A 16,850-nucleotide genomic window follows, 5' to 3' on the forward strand; every position below is an offset into this window, starting at 1 on the left:
CACTCATAACAAAGAACTTACAAACACCAAATTCAATAATAATGCAAGAAACTAAACTAAATTTAAGTACTAGTGGTTTTGTAACTTTTCCTGAATGTAGTCATAATTTTCAGGATCTTCTACCACAGAGCAAATTTTACCAAATTAAAACTAAGTGGTTCCAAAATTACTAATGTAGAAATATTTTACATGATTGCACATGATATAACCTATATCAGATTGTTTACCGTCGCAGAGAGGGGAGGATGGGAGGAATAAAGGGATAGAATTTGGAACTCAAAACTTAAAAAACCCAACAAATGTTAAAAATTGTTTGTACATGTAATTGGAGGACAAAATAAATATTATTAAAAAAAAACTAAGTGGTGCCCATTAGAAAATTTTCTCAGGATTCATTTTGTATAGATGTATAGCCATCATCTTGGGGCTGGACTGTCTGTCCTTTAGAGATGTCATCATGGAAACATGGAAAATCAGAAGTGTTTCTGTAGATATTACCCAGAGTTCCCCAAGTTTCTGTGGCTTTTGACCTTGAAGGATTTTTGCCAAGAGGCATTGACCATGAGAGGAACTTTATAGATGGTCACCTCAACCATGACTGAGCTTAAGCCATAACTTCCTGTGACAGTGTGGAACAATGAAAAGAGTATTGGGTCAAAAGACTTTGACTGCTCATTTGAACCATCTCTGTGTGACCTTGGACAGATCATTTAAACTCTCTGGGCCTTGGTTCTTAATTTGCCCAAAGTTACATTGCTAGTAAAATTGATTGAGCAGGTTGGATTCCATGGCCTCTTAGGCCCTTCCAGCTTTAAAAGCACATTCCTTTGGACTAGATGGTCTCTAGAATCCCTTTCAGCTCTAAAGCTATGATCCAGTGACTTTAAAATTTCCTTTTCTTTAGTGCAAGCTATGGCAGGAACAGCTGATTCCATTGTCTCCACCACCCCCATCCTCCCACCCAAACCCCTGATGCAGATTTTTCCCCAGAAGAATCCTGGGTGGGGAGGAAGAAATCATTTGAATAACCCAACCTAGCTTCCCTTGGAACAAAATGGGATCATGGGATCATAGAATTAGAATTTGGAGGGATGTTAAGTGTTCTAATAGCCAAGAGGGTAAGATTCTTTCTTTTTTTTTTTTTAAGAGATAGTATGATACAGTAGAAAGACCATTAGCTTTGAAATCTAAAGACCCAGGTTCAAATCCTACCTCTATTTGATACCTGTATGACCTTGGACAAGTTACGTAACCTCTCTGGGCTTCAGTTTCTCCCTATGTAAAAATGAGGGGGGTGGACTATAAATGTCCTTTCTCTGCCTAGATCATCCCTATGACATCAGTAATGTCATTTTATAATAAGCCTTTATTTCACTGTAACCAAGGAATCAGGGAAGGCTTCTTGTGGATGTTGGTATTTGACCTACAATCAAAGGGCCCAGAGTTGTAACAGGTAGAGGTGAGAAGAGTAATCTCGTTGACATAGATATTCCATCAGATCACAACCTATCTATATATGCCCATCTTGTATTATTGTCCTTTTTAAAAAAATGTTATTTTAATACTTAGACCTGTGGTTTTTTTTGATAGTGGGCACTCCTCCCAGTACAGCAATGTAAACCACTACTTGCTCAGATATTTATAGTCTGAGGATCACACAACCAAGATGTTTCCAAGGTAGGACTTGGACCCAGGTATTTCTGACTCCAAGGCCAGCTCTCTATGCACTGTTCCATGCTGTCTCTCTTCTGTCCATTAACAAGCATTTAGTAAATATCTACCATGTTCCAGGCACTGTATGAAGCACTTAGTTTACAAAGACCAAAATGAAACAGTCCTTGCCCTCAAAGAGCTTATTTATATTCTATTGGGGAGGATTATATGTACATCTCTAAGTATATGCAAAATAAGTACCAGGATACTGTATAAACCTAAGCAAATACAGAATAAATTCAATATAAATATGTGGTAATTTAGAGAGGAATGACACTAGCAACAGGAAGGAAAAGGAAAGGTTTCATGTAGAAGGTAGGGTTTGAGCTAAGTCTCGGAGAAACTAATGGATTTCCTGTAAGACAGAGGTAAATGAAAAAGCATGGAGACACGGAGATGGAGTGCTGTGTTTTAAGAAAGCTGGTTCTGGGGTGGCCAGGTGGCTCAGAGAGTAAGAGCGCCGGCCCCAGTGTCGGGATGACCTGGGGATCGAATCTGGGCTCAGATTCTTAGCACCACACCCAGAAATAACTGGCCATGTAACCTTGAGCAAGTTACTTAACCCCAATTGCTTTAAAAAAAAAAAAAACTGGTTCTGCATCTGATAGCACAGTCTGTCTCGAAAGTCCGGGTTAGAAGTGGTGAGGGTTGAAACTAAGGTGGTGGCTGTGTGAGTGGAAAGAAAATGACAGATGCTAGATATGTTGTCATGGTAGAAATGGCAAGATCTGGCAACACTGGGGGGGGGGGAGGAGGAGAAGGATAGAGGGAAAATATGGGGAGCAAGAGAGAAGAGAGGAGAAGAGTGAGACAGGAAGGAGTGAAAGACCTGGGTTCAAATCCAACCTCAGACATTTACTAGCTCTGTGACCCTAGATAAGTCACTTAACTTCTGTTTACCTTAGTTTCCTGAATTGTAAAATCAGGATTACAATAGCACCTACTTCCCACAGTTGTTGTGAGGATCAAGTGATGTGATATATTTATAAAGTGCTTAGCACAGAGCCCAACACACTGTAGGTTTTCGATAAACACTTGTTTCTTTCCTTCCTTCCCCAAAATATAACTAAGTCCTTCATATTAGGAGAGAGCCTCTGACACATGGATTAAATTGCCAATAAGCATCAGACCAATAACTAGTGGTTACACTTTCACTTGTCCCAGATTTCATCAAAATCCATCAATCTCAGTCAAGGTTACCATGAAAGCTTTAGTCAAGGCAAAACAGAAATCACCCTTTACCTAAGTCCCAATTTTATATTTGTTCCTGTTCATGCACAGTCCCACAGGTGGACATTGGATAGGTGAATAGATGGGGGCTTGGGAAGCTAATCCTTCCCTGTCTCTCTTCTGCCCCTCTATTTTCTTCATGCTAGTGGTGGTGAGGGAGCCTGTCTTCTGGGAAGAAAAAGTTCAGTAGAAAAAGGAGACAAGAAAGGGACCTTCTAATTTTATACTATTGAGAGCTGGAAGGAAGCTTAAATTTCATCTGTTGTTGTTGTTCAGTTGTGTCCAACTTTTTGTGATCCCATTTGGGGGTTTTCTTAGTGAGGTTACTGGAATAGTTTGCCATTTACTTCTCTAGATCATTTTATAGATGAGGAAACTGAGGTAAATAGGGTTAAGTGATTTGCCCAGGGTCACACAGCTAGTAAGTGTCTGAGGCTAGATTTGAATTTATGAAGATGAGTCTTTTTGATTCTAAGCCCAGTGCACTATCCACTGCACCACCTAGCTACTAATAAACTTCATCTAGTTCATATGAGCAAAGAATCCAAGCAGCATTGCCCAATATCACACAAGTAGAAGAGAAGGTAGAAAACTGAGATTTCAAGTCAGCTTTTCTGACTCTAACTCCCATGCTAATTCTACTCAGCTACACTGCCTGTCACTGGTGGAAGGATGCCCTACTGGTCTTCTTTGCAATGTGAACTGAACGATAGGAACCTAGACTACCACGGTGGACTCTTGACATTGAAAACTTCATTGCCACATGGATAGTTCTACCTAGTCCCAAATTGTACACTAGTCCCTGCAAAGACATAGGGAGTTCTGAACAGTTTCTGTGGGATAACCAACAGAAAAGGGAAGTCCTTAGATTGTACCTGGTTTCGGGCAGAAACAATAGATGAACAAGCCGGGCTCTGCAGATGTCTTACAGGAGATCCTAAAGCTTGACAGAATGGTCCCCTGCTCTGGAATGACAGAACAAACTGGAACCTCAGGAGGATAAAGGGTGCTGACAATGTAGGTCTGTTCTCCATAGGCCCACTTTGTTATTGCTGAAAATCAAAGAGAGGAGACTGCTTAAAACCATCTCCCTGGAAGCACAGAAAAATTTACCTGTCAGATCTAGAGATAAGAAAAGCGTTTATGACCAAATAAGAGAGAGAGAAGATCACAGGAAGTAAAATGGATAATTTTGATTACATCAAATTAAAAAGGGTTTACACAAACAAAAACAATGCAGCCAAAATGAGAAAGCAGAAAGATGGGGAATTTTTTTTCTTTACAGTTGCTCTGATAAAGGCCTCAATTCTCAAGTATATAGGGAACTGAGCCAAACTTATAAAAAAGAAGATCCATTCCCCAATTGATGAATGCTGAAAAGATAATGACGAGGCAGTTAAAAAAAAATCCAAGTTATCAATAGTCATGAAAAAATGCTCTAAATTACTAATAACTTGAGAAATGCAAATTAAAACTCTGAGGTATCACCTTACACCCATCATATTGGCTAACATGGTAGAAAAGATAAATGACAAATACTGAAGGGGATATGAAAAAGTAGGTACACTAATGCACTGTTGGTAGAATTGTGAACTGGTCCAACCCATTCTGGAAAGCAATTTGGAATTATGTCCAAAGTCAAACTGCATACTCTTTTGATACAGCAATACCACTAGTAGGTCTGTATCTCAAAGAGATCAAAGAAAAAGGAAAAGGACTTATTTGTACAAAAACATTTATAGCAGCTCTCTTTGTGGTGGCAAACAACTAGAAATTGAGGAGATACCCATCAATTGTGGAATGACTGAGCAAGTTATGGTATATGACTGTGATAAAATACTATTGTGCTATAAAAAATGATAAGGGGGATAGGTTCAGAAATACCTGGGAAGACTTTTATGAACTGATACAAAATGAAATTAGCAGAACCAGGAGATCATTGTACATAACAGCAATAGTGTCACGATCAACTGTGAAAGCTAGCTATTTTAATCAATACAATGATCCAAGATAATTCCAAAGGACTCAAAGAAAAAAGCCATCTACATCTAGAGAGAGAACTCATTCATTCTGAGTGTAAATTGAAGCAGACTTTTTCACTTAAATTTTCTTGTCTTTTTTTTATAACATGGCTAATATGAAAATATATTTTACATGACTTCATACATATAAATTGATGTCATTATTGCCTGCCTTCTCAATGGGTAGGTGAAGGACTAAAGGAAGGAAGAGAACTGGGAACTCAAATTTTGTAAAAATGAATGTTAAAATAAAATATAATTATTTTTAAAACCATCTTCCTGTGTCCCATTTCTATCATGCACTTCACCCAAGGACCAGTGTTAGCTTAAGGTAGCTTTATTTTCCTGATTCACCTCTATCTAGGGATTTTGTAAGCCTTAAAGTGCAATAGAAATACAAACAATGTTGTTGTTGTTATGATTGTTTTGCAAACCCAGATTTTTATAAATTGGGTTTGTTTAAAGGGAAATATACCTGTTATGATGTGGCTACAGAAATGGTTGAACCTAGAGGAGGAGCCAATGTTGAAACCTAGATGTGGAACTGGACCAGGGCTATGGCTCTGAGGGGTCATTGGTGTCTGTGTATAACAGGTCATGGTAGGGAAAAGGATAGAAACCTCTAAGCCTCAGCTGAGAGGATGGGAACTCTTAAAGAAGGCTCTTTACTAATGGAGTAAAGCAGGGTTTTACATCAATGTTCCTTATTGTGTGTAAATGATGTGCCTCTGGGGGGAAATGTGTGTTTAATAAATAAATCCTTTGTAAAGCAAATCAACACCCCATAATTTATCTTAAGAGAATATGTGGTGTAGTAAAATGGAAACCAACTTGGAATCAGGAGACCTATGTTGGCCTCCCACCTGTGATACTTACTTATAAGAGTTTAGGCAAGTGACCTAGGATAATAGGATTTAGATGGGGGAAAGGATATTAGAGGTAGTCTAGTCAAATCCCCTTATTCTATAGATAATAGGTGAAGAGACCTAGGATCATAGATCACAAACCTGGAGCTAGAAGGGACCTTAGAGGCCATCCAATCCAACCCCTTCATTTTACAGATGAGGAAATTGCAATTCAGAGGCTATGTGATTTGTCCAAGGTCACACAAGTAGTAAGAGACAGAATCAAGATGTGAACAAAGGTTCTCTGGCTTCAAAATCTAATGACCTTGCTATTTAGATTAACTCCATAGCTGTTACCTCACTCTTAACTGCTCTGAGACTTGGTTTCCTCATATTACCAATCTTATAAGATTCTTATGAGGAAAACACTTTAAAAACCTTAATTCAGGGCAGCTAGGTGGAGCAGTGAATGGAACACCCGCCCTGAAGACAGGAGGATCTGAGTTCAGACACTTGACACTTAACTGTGTGATCTTGGGCAAGTCAACCCCAATTGCCTTGCCTTTCCCCCTCCAAAAGAAACAAAAAGCAAACAACCTTAATGGGTTATAATGAGTTGTTCTCATTGTTATTAGCAGAAAACCCAGATTTTCATATAATGGGTTTGTTTAAAGGGAAGTACATACATGCTGGAGTAAATATAGAATTGAATGAAGCTGTGAAATTCTCCACTCTTGCACCCAGAATATCTACTCTAGTACCTAGTGCCAATCCAAGGAAGGGCTGACTTCTGAGCTTTCTTGGAAATAACTAAATAGATAGAAAGATAGATAACTATAGATATAACTATATGTATATATATGAATATACTTTATATTTATCTCTCATGAGAGGCATTGTAGTAAACTGGATAAAGAACTAGTCTTGGAGTCAAGACATCCTATGTTCAGTCTTGCCTCTTTCCAGCATCTACTACCTGTATGACCCAAGGCAAATCATCAACTTTTCAGGGCTCCAGGCAATTCTCTGGAATCATAAATTGCAGAGTAGATGCTGAGCCATGTGAATAGAGGTCATTTCCTCACTGAGATTTCTCTAAGCTAATGAATCACAGGTCCAGTTAAAAAAAAAAATTCTCCTATACTTGCCTACCTGTGACTTTAATTCGAAGTGCATCAGTGGCTGAGGCCCCAAGTTCAGACAGGAAGGAGCTATTCATCAGCAGTATGGAGGTATTCCTCTGTAGCAGCTTTAAGGAGCTTGGCCTAAATCCACTGAGACCACAGACAGCAGGAAGGAGGTACACCTAAAACATTTATAGACCTTGAGCCCTGTATGATGCACCAAGCTCATGAATAGTATAGGGTCCTTGGTCCCTTCAAGGCCCCTCTGATTCAGCTCCTGACAAGAGAAAAGGCCAGTCTGCATCACTGAACCCCAACTCCCGGCCCTGGCCTTCAGGACCCTTGGCCAGCTGCTTGGAGATCTCAGGCAGCTTTCTCCTACCCACACAGGAAACCACCCAGGGATTTTCCCATCCCTCCTAGAGGGACCAGGATCTATCCCACACCAAGGAGTCCTTGGGACACTTGTATACTAAGAATAGGATTAAGGCTTCTCTTCTGTGACTTGGGACCTCAACAGTTTCATCAAGCACATCTAAGGTAGCCTGGTCTTATAATCTGACGAATAGGCAAAATGGCATAAACCTCACTCGGGGTTCTTTCCCCTAAAATCATTTTCTCAGAGATCACATCCCTGGGGTCCTCCAGTGCTCTAAGTCCTAGAATTAGGTTCCAGTAGCTTCAGAACAAAATACAGAAGACAGACCCTTATCACATTATCTCAGAGACTTAAACTCCAGAGAAGTTAAACCCTGAAGCTTCATTCAAGGGGTGGCCATAACGCTAGTGCTCCATGATTACTGTTTTTAATGCACTTAAAAGATTGGCTCACCTTCTCCTGGAAGGAGGTATCTAAATACCAGCTGTATGTCACAGATTCTTGGTCATCACAAGTGGCCCTCAACATGACTTCTTCATTCACATTCATTGGCTTGCAATTCTTTTCACAACTGGAAGTGAGAATCACAAAAATACAAAATCGGAAAGTGAGAAGTGACCACTGTCATCATTCACTAAGACATTCACTAACAAGGCCCAGCTGTAACATGCCCTGAGAAGTGGTCGTATGGCGTCTACCTGAAGAGAAGGGAGTCCACCACTTATCAAAGCAGGCTATTCCACTTTGGGACCGCTCTAATTATTAGAAAGTTTGATGTTTTTTTCCCTGACATCTTTTCAATTTCCATCCACTATTTCTATTTCTGCCCTGTTGTTGGGTCAAACAAAAGAACTTTAATAAGCATCTAGATGGTGAAGTCAATAGAGCAATGGTCTTGGAGTCAGGAAAACCCAAGTTCACATCCTGCCTCAGAAACTAGCAGTGGGAGCCTGGGCAAATCATTTAAGCTTTGTTTATCTCAAATTCCTCATCTGCAAAATGGGTATAATAATAGCACCTACCTTCCAGGGTTGTTTGTTGGGAGGATCAAATGAGATAACATATATAAAGTGCTTTGCACACCTTAAAGCACTATACAAATTTGAGTTATTATTATTATTTACTAATTTTATCTTTGTTCCATATGACAGCCTTTCAAAGATTTTTCACAAAACTGCATGAACTTTTTTGACTGAAAAGTCAAGAAAGACTGGATTAAGACCTTCAGGCCCATCATAGTAAATTCAGCATTTTTTGCTATTGCCTTCCAACCTTTTAACTTGGTTCTAGCATGTCACTCTGTCTCCCATCTACATGCCATTATACCTGCTGTTCCCCCATGCTAAGAATCTACTCCCTTTTCACCACTGTTTCTTAGACTCCCTAGCTTCCTTCCTTCAACACTCACCTCAAATACATTTTCTGCACTAGGCCTTTCTGATTCTCACAGCTACAACCACCTAACACTGCCACCCCGCGCCACCCCCCCCCTCCACTGGCATTTATTTTGTACATGTGTGCATTTTGTCTCTCCAGATAGAATGTATGCTCCTTTAGAGCAGGGACTGTTTTAATTTGTCTTTGTATTCCGATTGTCTAGCATAATACCTGGCCCAGAGTAGGTGCTCAAATACCTGCTGATTGATTCTCTCCCCACCTTCCCTTCCATTCCTTAGGGGGGTGTAAGTTCCCTCTATCTCCCCTGTCTCTAAAGCTTAGATAGTGACAGAACACAGAACCTCCTGGTAGTTCAAATGAGATAGTATTTGTAAAGCACTTAGCACATACTAGGTGCTTAACAAATGCTTGCTCCCTTCCCCCATGAGCTTCCAAAGCAGCCTACTTACTCCCAAGAGAGGAATATTGGATCATGACTATGTGAAATGATTAATTTATTCATCCACTTACAAATATGTGCTGAGCTCCTGTGGCCAGGGTGCTGTACATACACAGGAAGGAGACAAGGGAAGGCTGATATGCCTCCCGTGCCCTCAAGGAACAGATTCACAAATCCCAAACCTGATTTGAGGACGCAGCTTCTGCTCCGCGGTCACATAGAGGCACTGCTCATCTTGCCACTGTTCTCCCTGCTCACCATGTACCAGAATGCGGAGGGTGACAGCAGAGTTGGGAGGAGGCAGGCAGAAAGGCTCTATCAGCATCTCCCTTTGGTCTGTGAGGAGCAGCTGCTTTTGGACACATTCACTCCACTGAGGCCAGCACCTCCCTGCCAGGACAACAAACAAGAAGCTCTCTCAGAAGGAGAAAACTGGGCATTCTCTGGTTCATCCCTGGCTTATCCTCAATTTTTATTGGGGGAGGAAAAGGCAAACTGTATGCAATTTGGTCCCCAAAGCCCTTCCAGAGTGTGTCCAGAGTCAACCCACATTCAGTTCTTGAAGACCCTCAGTCACAAAGAAAGGCCCAGTTATGCTCCCTCTTCTCTAATTCCTTAGACAGGAAGTAAACCTTGGAGAAATTTCCAGCAAGAGAAAAGTTTTCTGGACCTCTGGTGGCCTTTTAACTGGATAGAAAATTCTCCTACCTAGAAGTGTATATTTCCCAAACACTACAGGTAGTCAAAATTTCAAAGAGTCAGTTTACTCTAGTGGCACAGTCTGGGCACAAGGAAAGGCAGCCAAGGGTGATAAAAAGAATCCTGGGCTGGGAATCAGGATACTAGGGTTGGAAAACTGCTCTGTCACTAATTTGTTGAGTTATTTTAGAGAGATAACGTCTCTCTACTGGACACCAGTTTCCTCCTCTGTAAAGAGAGGGGGTTAGACTAGAAGATCTGTGTTCTAAAGGTCTTTCCTTTAACATTAATTGTTTTAGGGTCTCTCTCAGTTCTGGTGTCAGTGTGGTCACACAGTGGATGGCGTGCTGGGCTTAGAGTCTTGAAGACTCATCTTCCTGAGTTCAAATCTGGTCTCAGATATCTCCTAGTTGTGTGACCCTGGGTGAGTCACTTAACCCTGTTTGCCTCAGTTTTCTTATCTTTCATTTCTCATCTTTCTCATTTTCTCATCAACTGGGTAATTCAGTGGATGGATCACTGGGCCTAGAGTCAGGAAGACCTGAATTCAAATGTGGCCTTAAGTACTTACTAGCTGTGTAACTCTGGGCAAGTCACTTAACTTGTTTGCTTTAATCCACTGAAGAAGGAAATGGCAAACCATTCCAGTATCTTTGTATCTTTGTCTAGAAAACATCATTGATAACATGGGCCACAGAGTCCCCAAGAGTCTGACAAGCAACAACTAGTCATAGGAAACTCTAGAGGCCCATTAAGCAGGAACTATTATGTGAATAAGGAGGCAATCAGTAAGACTATACCTTTTGAGAAGGAAGTAGCCAAAACAAGGACTGGGGAAGAAGGTTCTTTTATGCATAGATGGGATCAGGTCTAGATGGGAGAAAGCTTGAGGCTCTGAGGGTAGGCAGTAGGAATCAAGCTATACTCTTTGAATGAACCTCCCTGGAGCCATAACTGATCTTGTGGTAGCAGTGGGGGCTGTTCCTCAGGATACTAAAATGCAGAGGGTGCCAGTAGTACTTATAAGCCTTCAGCAACATTGAAACAATTGAGTTTAGCTCCTAGTGAGCAAGAATAATTAGTAAAAATAATAATCTACCAGATGGCATGCTTTTTCCCATGAGTGGTTACATACAGGAGAGTTCCTAACTCAGTCCCATTTACCCCTCCTCTCTAGCAGCAACCCCCAGTGACCTTGGTATGTTCTTGGTCTCTGTCTTTTCCTCATATGGTGGTATCTCAAGATGGACCCTTGCACCCCCACTGAATTTGTATTTAAAACTTGAGTTGATTACATGGTATAGTTTATACCACTTGTCCTAAGTGCCAGGATTGTAGCAACGGTTCTGCACCTACCACATGACCACACAAAGTTCAGACTCTCGTTGTAATCTGGCCAGCCCAGAGTCACCATGGTGAAAGGATCCACATACCGACTTGGCTTAATATACAGCTGGCTTTTCTCTTTATCCTTCTAGGGAAGAAATGAAGAATATAATGATTGGTAGTAACAGCACATACAAAGAGTCATTCTAGTATAGAAGAGGGTCAGGAAGGCCTGGGGTTCAAATCCTGCCTATACATATATGGGCTGGGTGACTCTGGGCAAATTATTTAACCCCTCGGTGCCCTCAGCTACTCTTGAAGACCACAAGTCACAGAGCAGGTACTGATCTACCTTGGTATAAGGCATTTCCTCATTAAATTTTCCCTACACCAATAAAACCACAAGTAGATAAGCATATACACACATATAGCCAGATTTCCCTTGCCTCAGAAAGGAATGACCTGTTCTAGTAGTATAATCTGGCCTCTCAATCTCAGAACACAAAACAGGAACATGTCCACTTTGGCTTTAGTGCATACCTATCAAAAATAATCTAGGAATGCTACCAAGATCAAGTTTTCTTGGAACCTGCTTAAAATATTCCTTCTCACCATGGAAAATCCCTCTGCAAGGTTCTTCTTCCATTGGTTAGTTCCTCCTGGAGCATCCATTTTGTGAAGGGGACAGGTCCAATGTTAGTACCTTTCCCACCCTCCAGCCCTTTACAATTCTTTCTTTTGCGTGTTGTCTTCCCCCATTAAAATGCAAGCTTCTTATCTTCTCCCTTAAAATGTAAGCTTTTTGAGGACAGGGATGATCTTTCATTTTGGTTTGTGTTTGTATCCCCAGCACTTAGTACAGTCCCTGGAACATAGTAAGTGCTCAATAATAAATGCTGGTTTCCTTCCTTTAAATACCTAAATTGTACACAGCAAAAATAACTCACCTGTTGAACTATAAAATGAGCCTTTTGGGTCATACATATAATAGAAAACTGGCCCTATCTCAAAACAGAGATCAGAAATATTCAGAGCAGCACTTTGTATGGTAGCAAAAAGAAAAAATGGAAGCAAAGATAATGCCTATCAGGTGGAGAATGACTGAACAAATTGCAGAGTATGAATATAATGGAATATTACTATACCATAAGAAATGACAAACAGGAAGAATTCAGAATTACATGGGGAAGATTTATATGAGCTGATACAAAGCTGATGTCAGGGAAAAGTATATATAATGAGCACAACAAAGTAAATGAAAACAGTACTAAAACAATACCATGATAACACTATAACAATGTGCTGAAAATAATACTAATTAAATGTGGGAAAAAAAGAAACCAATACTAAAAGGCAATCAAACTCTGATCCATCTTGGCTTCAGAGAACAGATGATGAAATATATCTACCTCCTCTCAGGTTTTACTTAACTGCTTTTCTTTGTCACAAAGGAAGATTCAGTGCAGTGATAGGAGAAATATCTAGGCCAGTGGCTTTGGTATGAAAACAAAAGATGTCTTTAACTTTTTAAAAAATTGAAAAAAGAGGAGTGGCCTGGCGAAGTGTGCACAGCAGAGAGCGGCCTTTCATGGTGGCAAGTTGATCCACCAACCGCAAGGGCCATTCCCAGGCCTATCACTGCAGGACTGGGATCTGTTGGAGTGGGGTAAGAGACAAATGCAGGGCCCACAGCAGTGGCAGCAGCTACTCCTGGGACTATCAACCCACAGCCTGGAAATTTAAAAAGCACCTATCTTAATTTCCAGGGACCAGGGTGGCAGAGTGAACCCCGACTTCTCCAATCCCCCCCACCTCTGACCCTGAAAACACAGAAATTATTTCCCTGGAGCAAAATTTTAAAATAGTGAAGGCTTGGGTGTTCTAGAGGAAAGGCATGGCTAAGGCCCTGCCTCAAAATGGGTAAAAGACAGACTGCAAAGACAAAGCCTCTAGAATCCTATTGTTTTGAACAGGAGAAACCAAATTCAGAAGGAGATAGCATTGACTCCAAAACCCCAGCTGAAGCCTCAACAGGGAATATGAACTGGTCTCAAGCCCAGACAGAGTTCTTAGAAGAGCTCAAAAAGGACTTTGAAAGAAAGTAAGAGCACCGGCTCCAGTGTCGGGATGACCTGGGGATCGAATCCCTGGCTCAGACACTTAGCACCCACCCAGAAACACCTGGCCGTGTAACCTTGAGCAAGTTACTTAACCCCAATTGCTTAGGGGCAGCCAGGTGGCTCAGCAAGTAAGAGCACCGGCTCCAGTGTCAGAATGACCTGGAGATCAAATCCTGGGCTCAGATTCCCAGCACCACACCCAGAAATAACTGGCCTTGTAACCTTGAGCAAGTTACTTAACCCCGATTGCTTTAAAAAAAAAAAAAAAGGACTTTGAAAAACAAATTAGAGAGGTGAAGATAAAATTACCAGTTCTTTAAAATCAAAATTACAAAAATAGAAAAACTTTTCAATGAAGAAAGCAGCTCCTTAAAAAGAAAAATGTGTGAACTAAAAATGAAATCTAAACATATGGAAAAGGAGCTTCAAAAACTAACCGAGGAAAATAATTTACTCAAAATTAGAATCAACCAAATTGAAGATAATGACTCTATGAGGCACCAAGAATCAGTCAAACAAAACAGTAAGTATGAAAAATTAGAAAAAGAGGTAAAATATCTCAATGGAAAAATAACTGACTTGGAAAACAGATCTAGGAGAGATAATCTAAGAATTATTGGTCTACTGGAAAATCATGATGAAAAAAAGAGCTCGTCAAGGAAAAATGCTCTGAGATCCTAGAACCAGAGGGTAAAATAGAAATCAAGAGAATCCACCGGACACCTCCTAAAAGAAATCCCAAAATGAAAACTCAGTGAAATGTTATAACCAAATAACTATCAGGTAAAAGAGAAAATACTGCAAGCAGCCAGAAAGGAACAGTTCAAATATCACAAAACTACAGTGAGGATTGCACAGGATCTGGCAGCTTCTACATTGAAAGATTGGAGGAACTGGAATATGATATTTTGCAAGGCAAAAGAACAAGGATCAGCTATCCAGTGAAACTGAGCATAATCTTTTAGGCAAGGAGATGGTCATTCAATGATATAAGGGACTTCGAGACCTTCCTGATGAAAAAGCCAGAGCTCAGTGGAAAATTCAGTTTCCAATTACAAGACTCAAGAGAGACACAGAAAGGTAAATAGGGAAAACACACACACACACACAACTTATTATTTAATAAGATCAAACTGTGTACATCCCTATATGGGAAGCTGATAGCTGTTAATATTGAGAATTGTATACTTATCATGACATTTTAAAAGGATATAGATAAATAGAGGGGGTGGGCATAAATTTTTTATAAATTTGTTTTTTAAATTAATTTGTTTACTTTTAGTTTATAAGATTCAATTCCACAATTCCTTGAGTTTCACATTTTGTACCCCTCCCTCCCCTCCCCCCCCCCATGGCAGCATATAGTGAAGTATAGGATCTGTAAATACTTTCACATTATACATTAGTCAGGTTATAAAGATGAATTGTATCAGATGGAATGAAAAATAGTAAAGAGGACATAAAACCAAACAAGAAAAGGAAAAAGATCAGGTATTTTGCTTCCATTTGGATATAAACTCAGATCTTTCTAGTTCTTTCTCTGGATATACACATTTTTCTCCATCATCAGTCTTTTGGGATTGACTTATATCACTGCATTGCTGAGAAGAGTCCAGTCTATCAAAGTTGGTCATCACACATATGTTGTGTCCGTAATTGTGTACAAATTTCTCCTGGTTCTACTCTTCTCACTCAGCATCAGTTTGCATAAGCCTCTCCAGGTAAATATGAAGTCTATCTGCTCCTCATTTCTTATAGCACAATAGTATTCCATAACATGCATATACCACAACTTGTTCAGCCATTCCCCAATTGATGGGTACCCCCTTAATTTCCAATTCTTTTCCAGGGGTGGGTATAAATTAAACAAAATGATGATAAAAAAAACTTATTAAGGGGTGCAAAAGGACTGCAGTGGAAGAAGAGGAAAGAACAAAGCAGAAAAGGGTAAATTATGCTACATAAAGAGGCATAAAAACATATTATAGTAGAGGGAAAGAAGGGAGGGAGATGAACATTATATGATCTTTGCCCTTATTGGTCCTGGTGTAAGGAGGGAATAACAATCATTTAAGTATAGGACCCTACTGAGAAGAGACATAAAACCTATCATAATAGAGGGAAAGAGGGAAGGGAGAGAAGTACTGCATGAGATCTATTCTCGTAAATCTTGGTTCAAGGAAGAAATAACATACTACATTAAGCATAAAAATACATCAGACCTTACAGGCAGTAGGAGGGGGGAAGGGCTAAGAAAAGGGAGAGAGTTAGAAGGGAGGGAAGAGGTAGTAAGGGGAAAGGGGAGGAAAAGGGAGGGGGGGCTGATAAGGAGGGAATACTGAGGGAGATGGTAGTCAAAAGGAAAACTCCTAAGGAGGAGAAGGAAGAAGGGGAAAATAAAAGCATAAACAGGTGAAGGAATAGGATGGAGGGAAAGACACAGATAGTAATCATAATTGTGAATGTGAATGGGATGAACTCTCCCATAAAATGGAGGTGGATAGCAGAATGGATTAAAAATTGAAGAAAGAGATGAATATTTTCAGGGTGGAATCCATCACTATTCCACTCTATATGTGTGTGTATCATATGTTACAGTCCCATGGATTTGCATGATCATCTTTTTAGTCATGAGATTAAGATTTTTGAAAAAACTCACTTTTTCCTTCTGGAAGTTCATCTTGGATGGTTCTTGGTTAGCAGGGGTCACTGTATGAGACACATGTAATTGGAAGAAAAGTGAACATTTTAGTGAGGGTGAGCATATAACAGGTGACTCCTGCCTCTGTTCTTTCTGATGACTTTCACTGGTTTATGGGAATGATCCTACTGCAGGAAACATATCTTCCAACTGGGCGATGACAGTGTGATGTGCTCATGAGCTCCCCATTGCTGGTTGTATAATATGAGTATGTGTTAGGGGAAGATGGAGCCCTTTCAGGGAGAGTAGGCACACGTGTCAAGAAAGAAAAATGGAAAGAATCACTTAATTTACATATGGAGATGCTCTTGTGATTGACATGTTCTCACATCTAAATTATTGCTATAGAAATTTTGTGACTACTATAGACTTCACTGCTTTGAGGATTGGGGGTTTCATGAAGACAGCTTTTTCTTCCACTGCTGCAGATGCCCACCTTTCTAAACCTTAGGACGATAGAATCACAGGGTGGGAAGGGACCTCAGATGTCATGTAATCCTACCTGTACTTGAACAAGAATCCCTTCTACAACCTACAGGCCAAGGGTCACAGAGACTTTCCTTGAGACTTCTAGGCAAAGGTAGTCCCACTGTCTCCCATAGAAGTCTCCCATTCTACTTTTGGAGAGCTAGGCAGTGCAGAGGATAGAGTAGAGAGAGCACTGGACATATAGTCAGGAAGGCCTGAGTTCAAATCTAGCCTCAAACATTTACTAACTATATGTGACCCTGGACAAATCAACTTAACCTGTTTGCCTCTGTTTCCTCAACTGTAAAATAAGGATAGTAATAGCACCTACCTCTTGGGGTTGTTTTGAGGATCAAATGAGATAATATTTTTAAAGCACTTATCATG

General features: G+C 40.3%; 1 protein-coding gene across 1 annotated transcript in view; it reads right to left on the bottom strand.

Moving 5' to 3' along the window:
- The window catches only part of LOC138149208 (polycystin-1-like protein 2), a 124,762-nt gene that overhangs the window by 84,140 nt on the left and 23,772 nt on the right, over window positions 1-16,850 (bottom strand). Inside the window, exons 8-13 of the mRNA XM_069072232.1 lie at window positions 15,954-16,003; window positions 11,205-11,322; window positions 9,332-9,539; window positions 7,766-7,883; window positions 6,962-7,115; window positions 3,819-3,995 (exon numbers count right to left, since the gene is read on the bottom strand). Coding sequence (XP_068928333.1) covers window positions 3,819-3,995; window positions 6,962-7,115; window positions 7,766-7,883; window positions 9,332-9,539; window positions 11,205-11,322; window positions 15,954-16,003 — 825 coding nt within the window. The remainder of the gene's footprint in view (window positions 1-3,818; window positions 3,996-6,961; window positions 7,116-7,765; window positions 7,884-9,331; window positions 9,540-11,204; window positions 11,323-15,953; window positions 16,004-16,850) is intronic.

This window comes from Petaurus breviceps, unplaced genomic scaffold (assembly GCF_028583685.1).
Source record: "Petaurus breviceps papuanus isolate PSGF00001 unplaced genomic scaffold, PetGlider_PUasm1.0 90845, whole genome shotgun sequence".
NCBI lineage: Eukaryota > Metazoa > Chordata > Mammalia > Diprotodontia > Petauridae > Petaurus > Petaurus breviceps.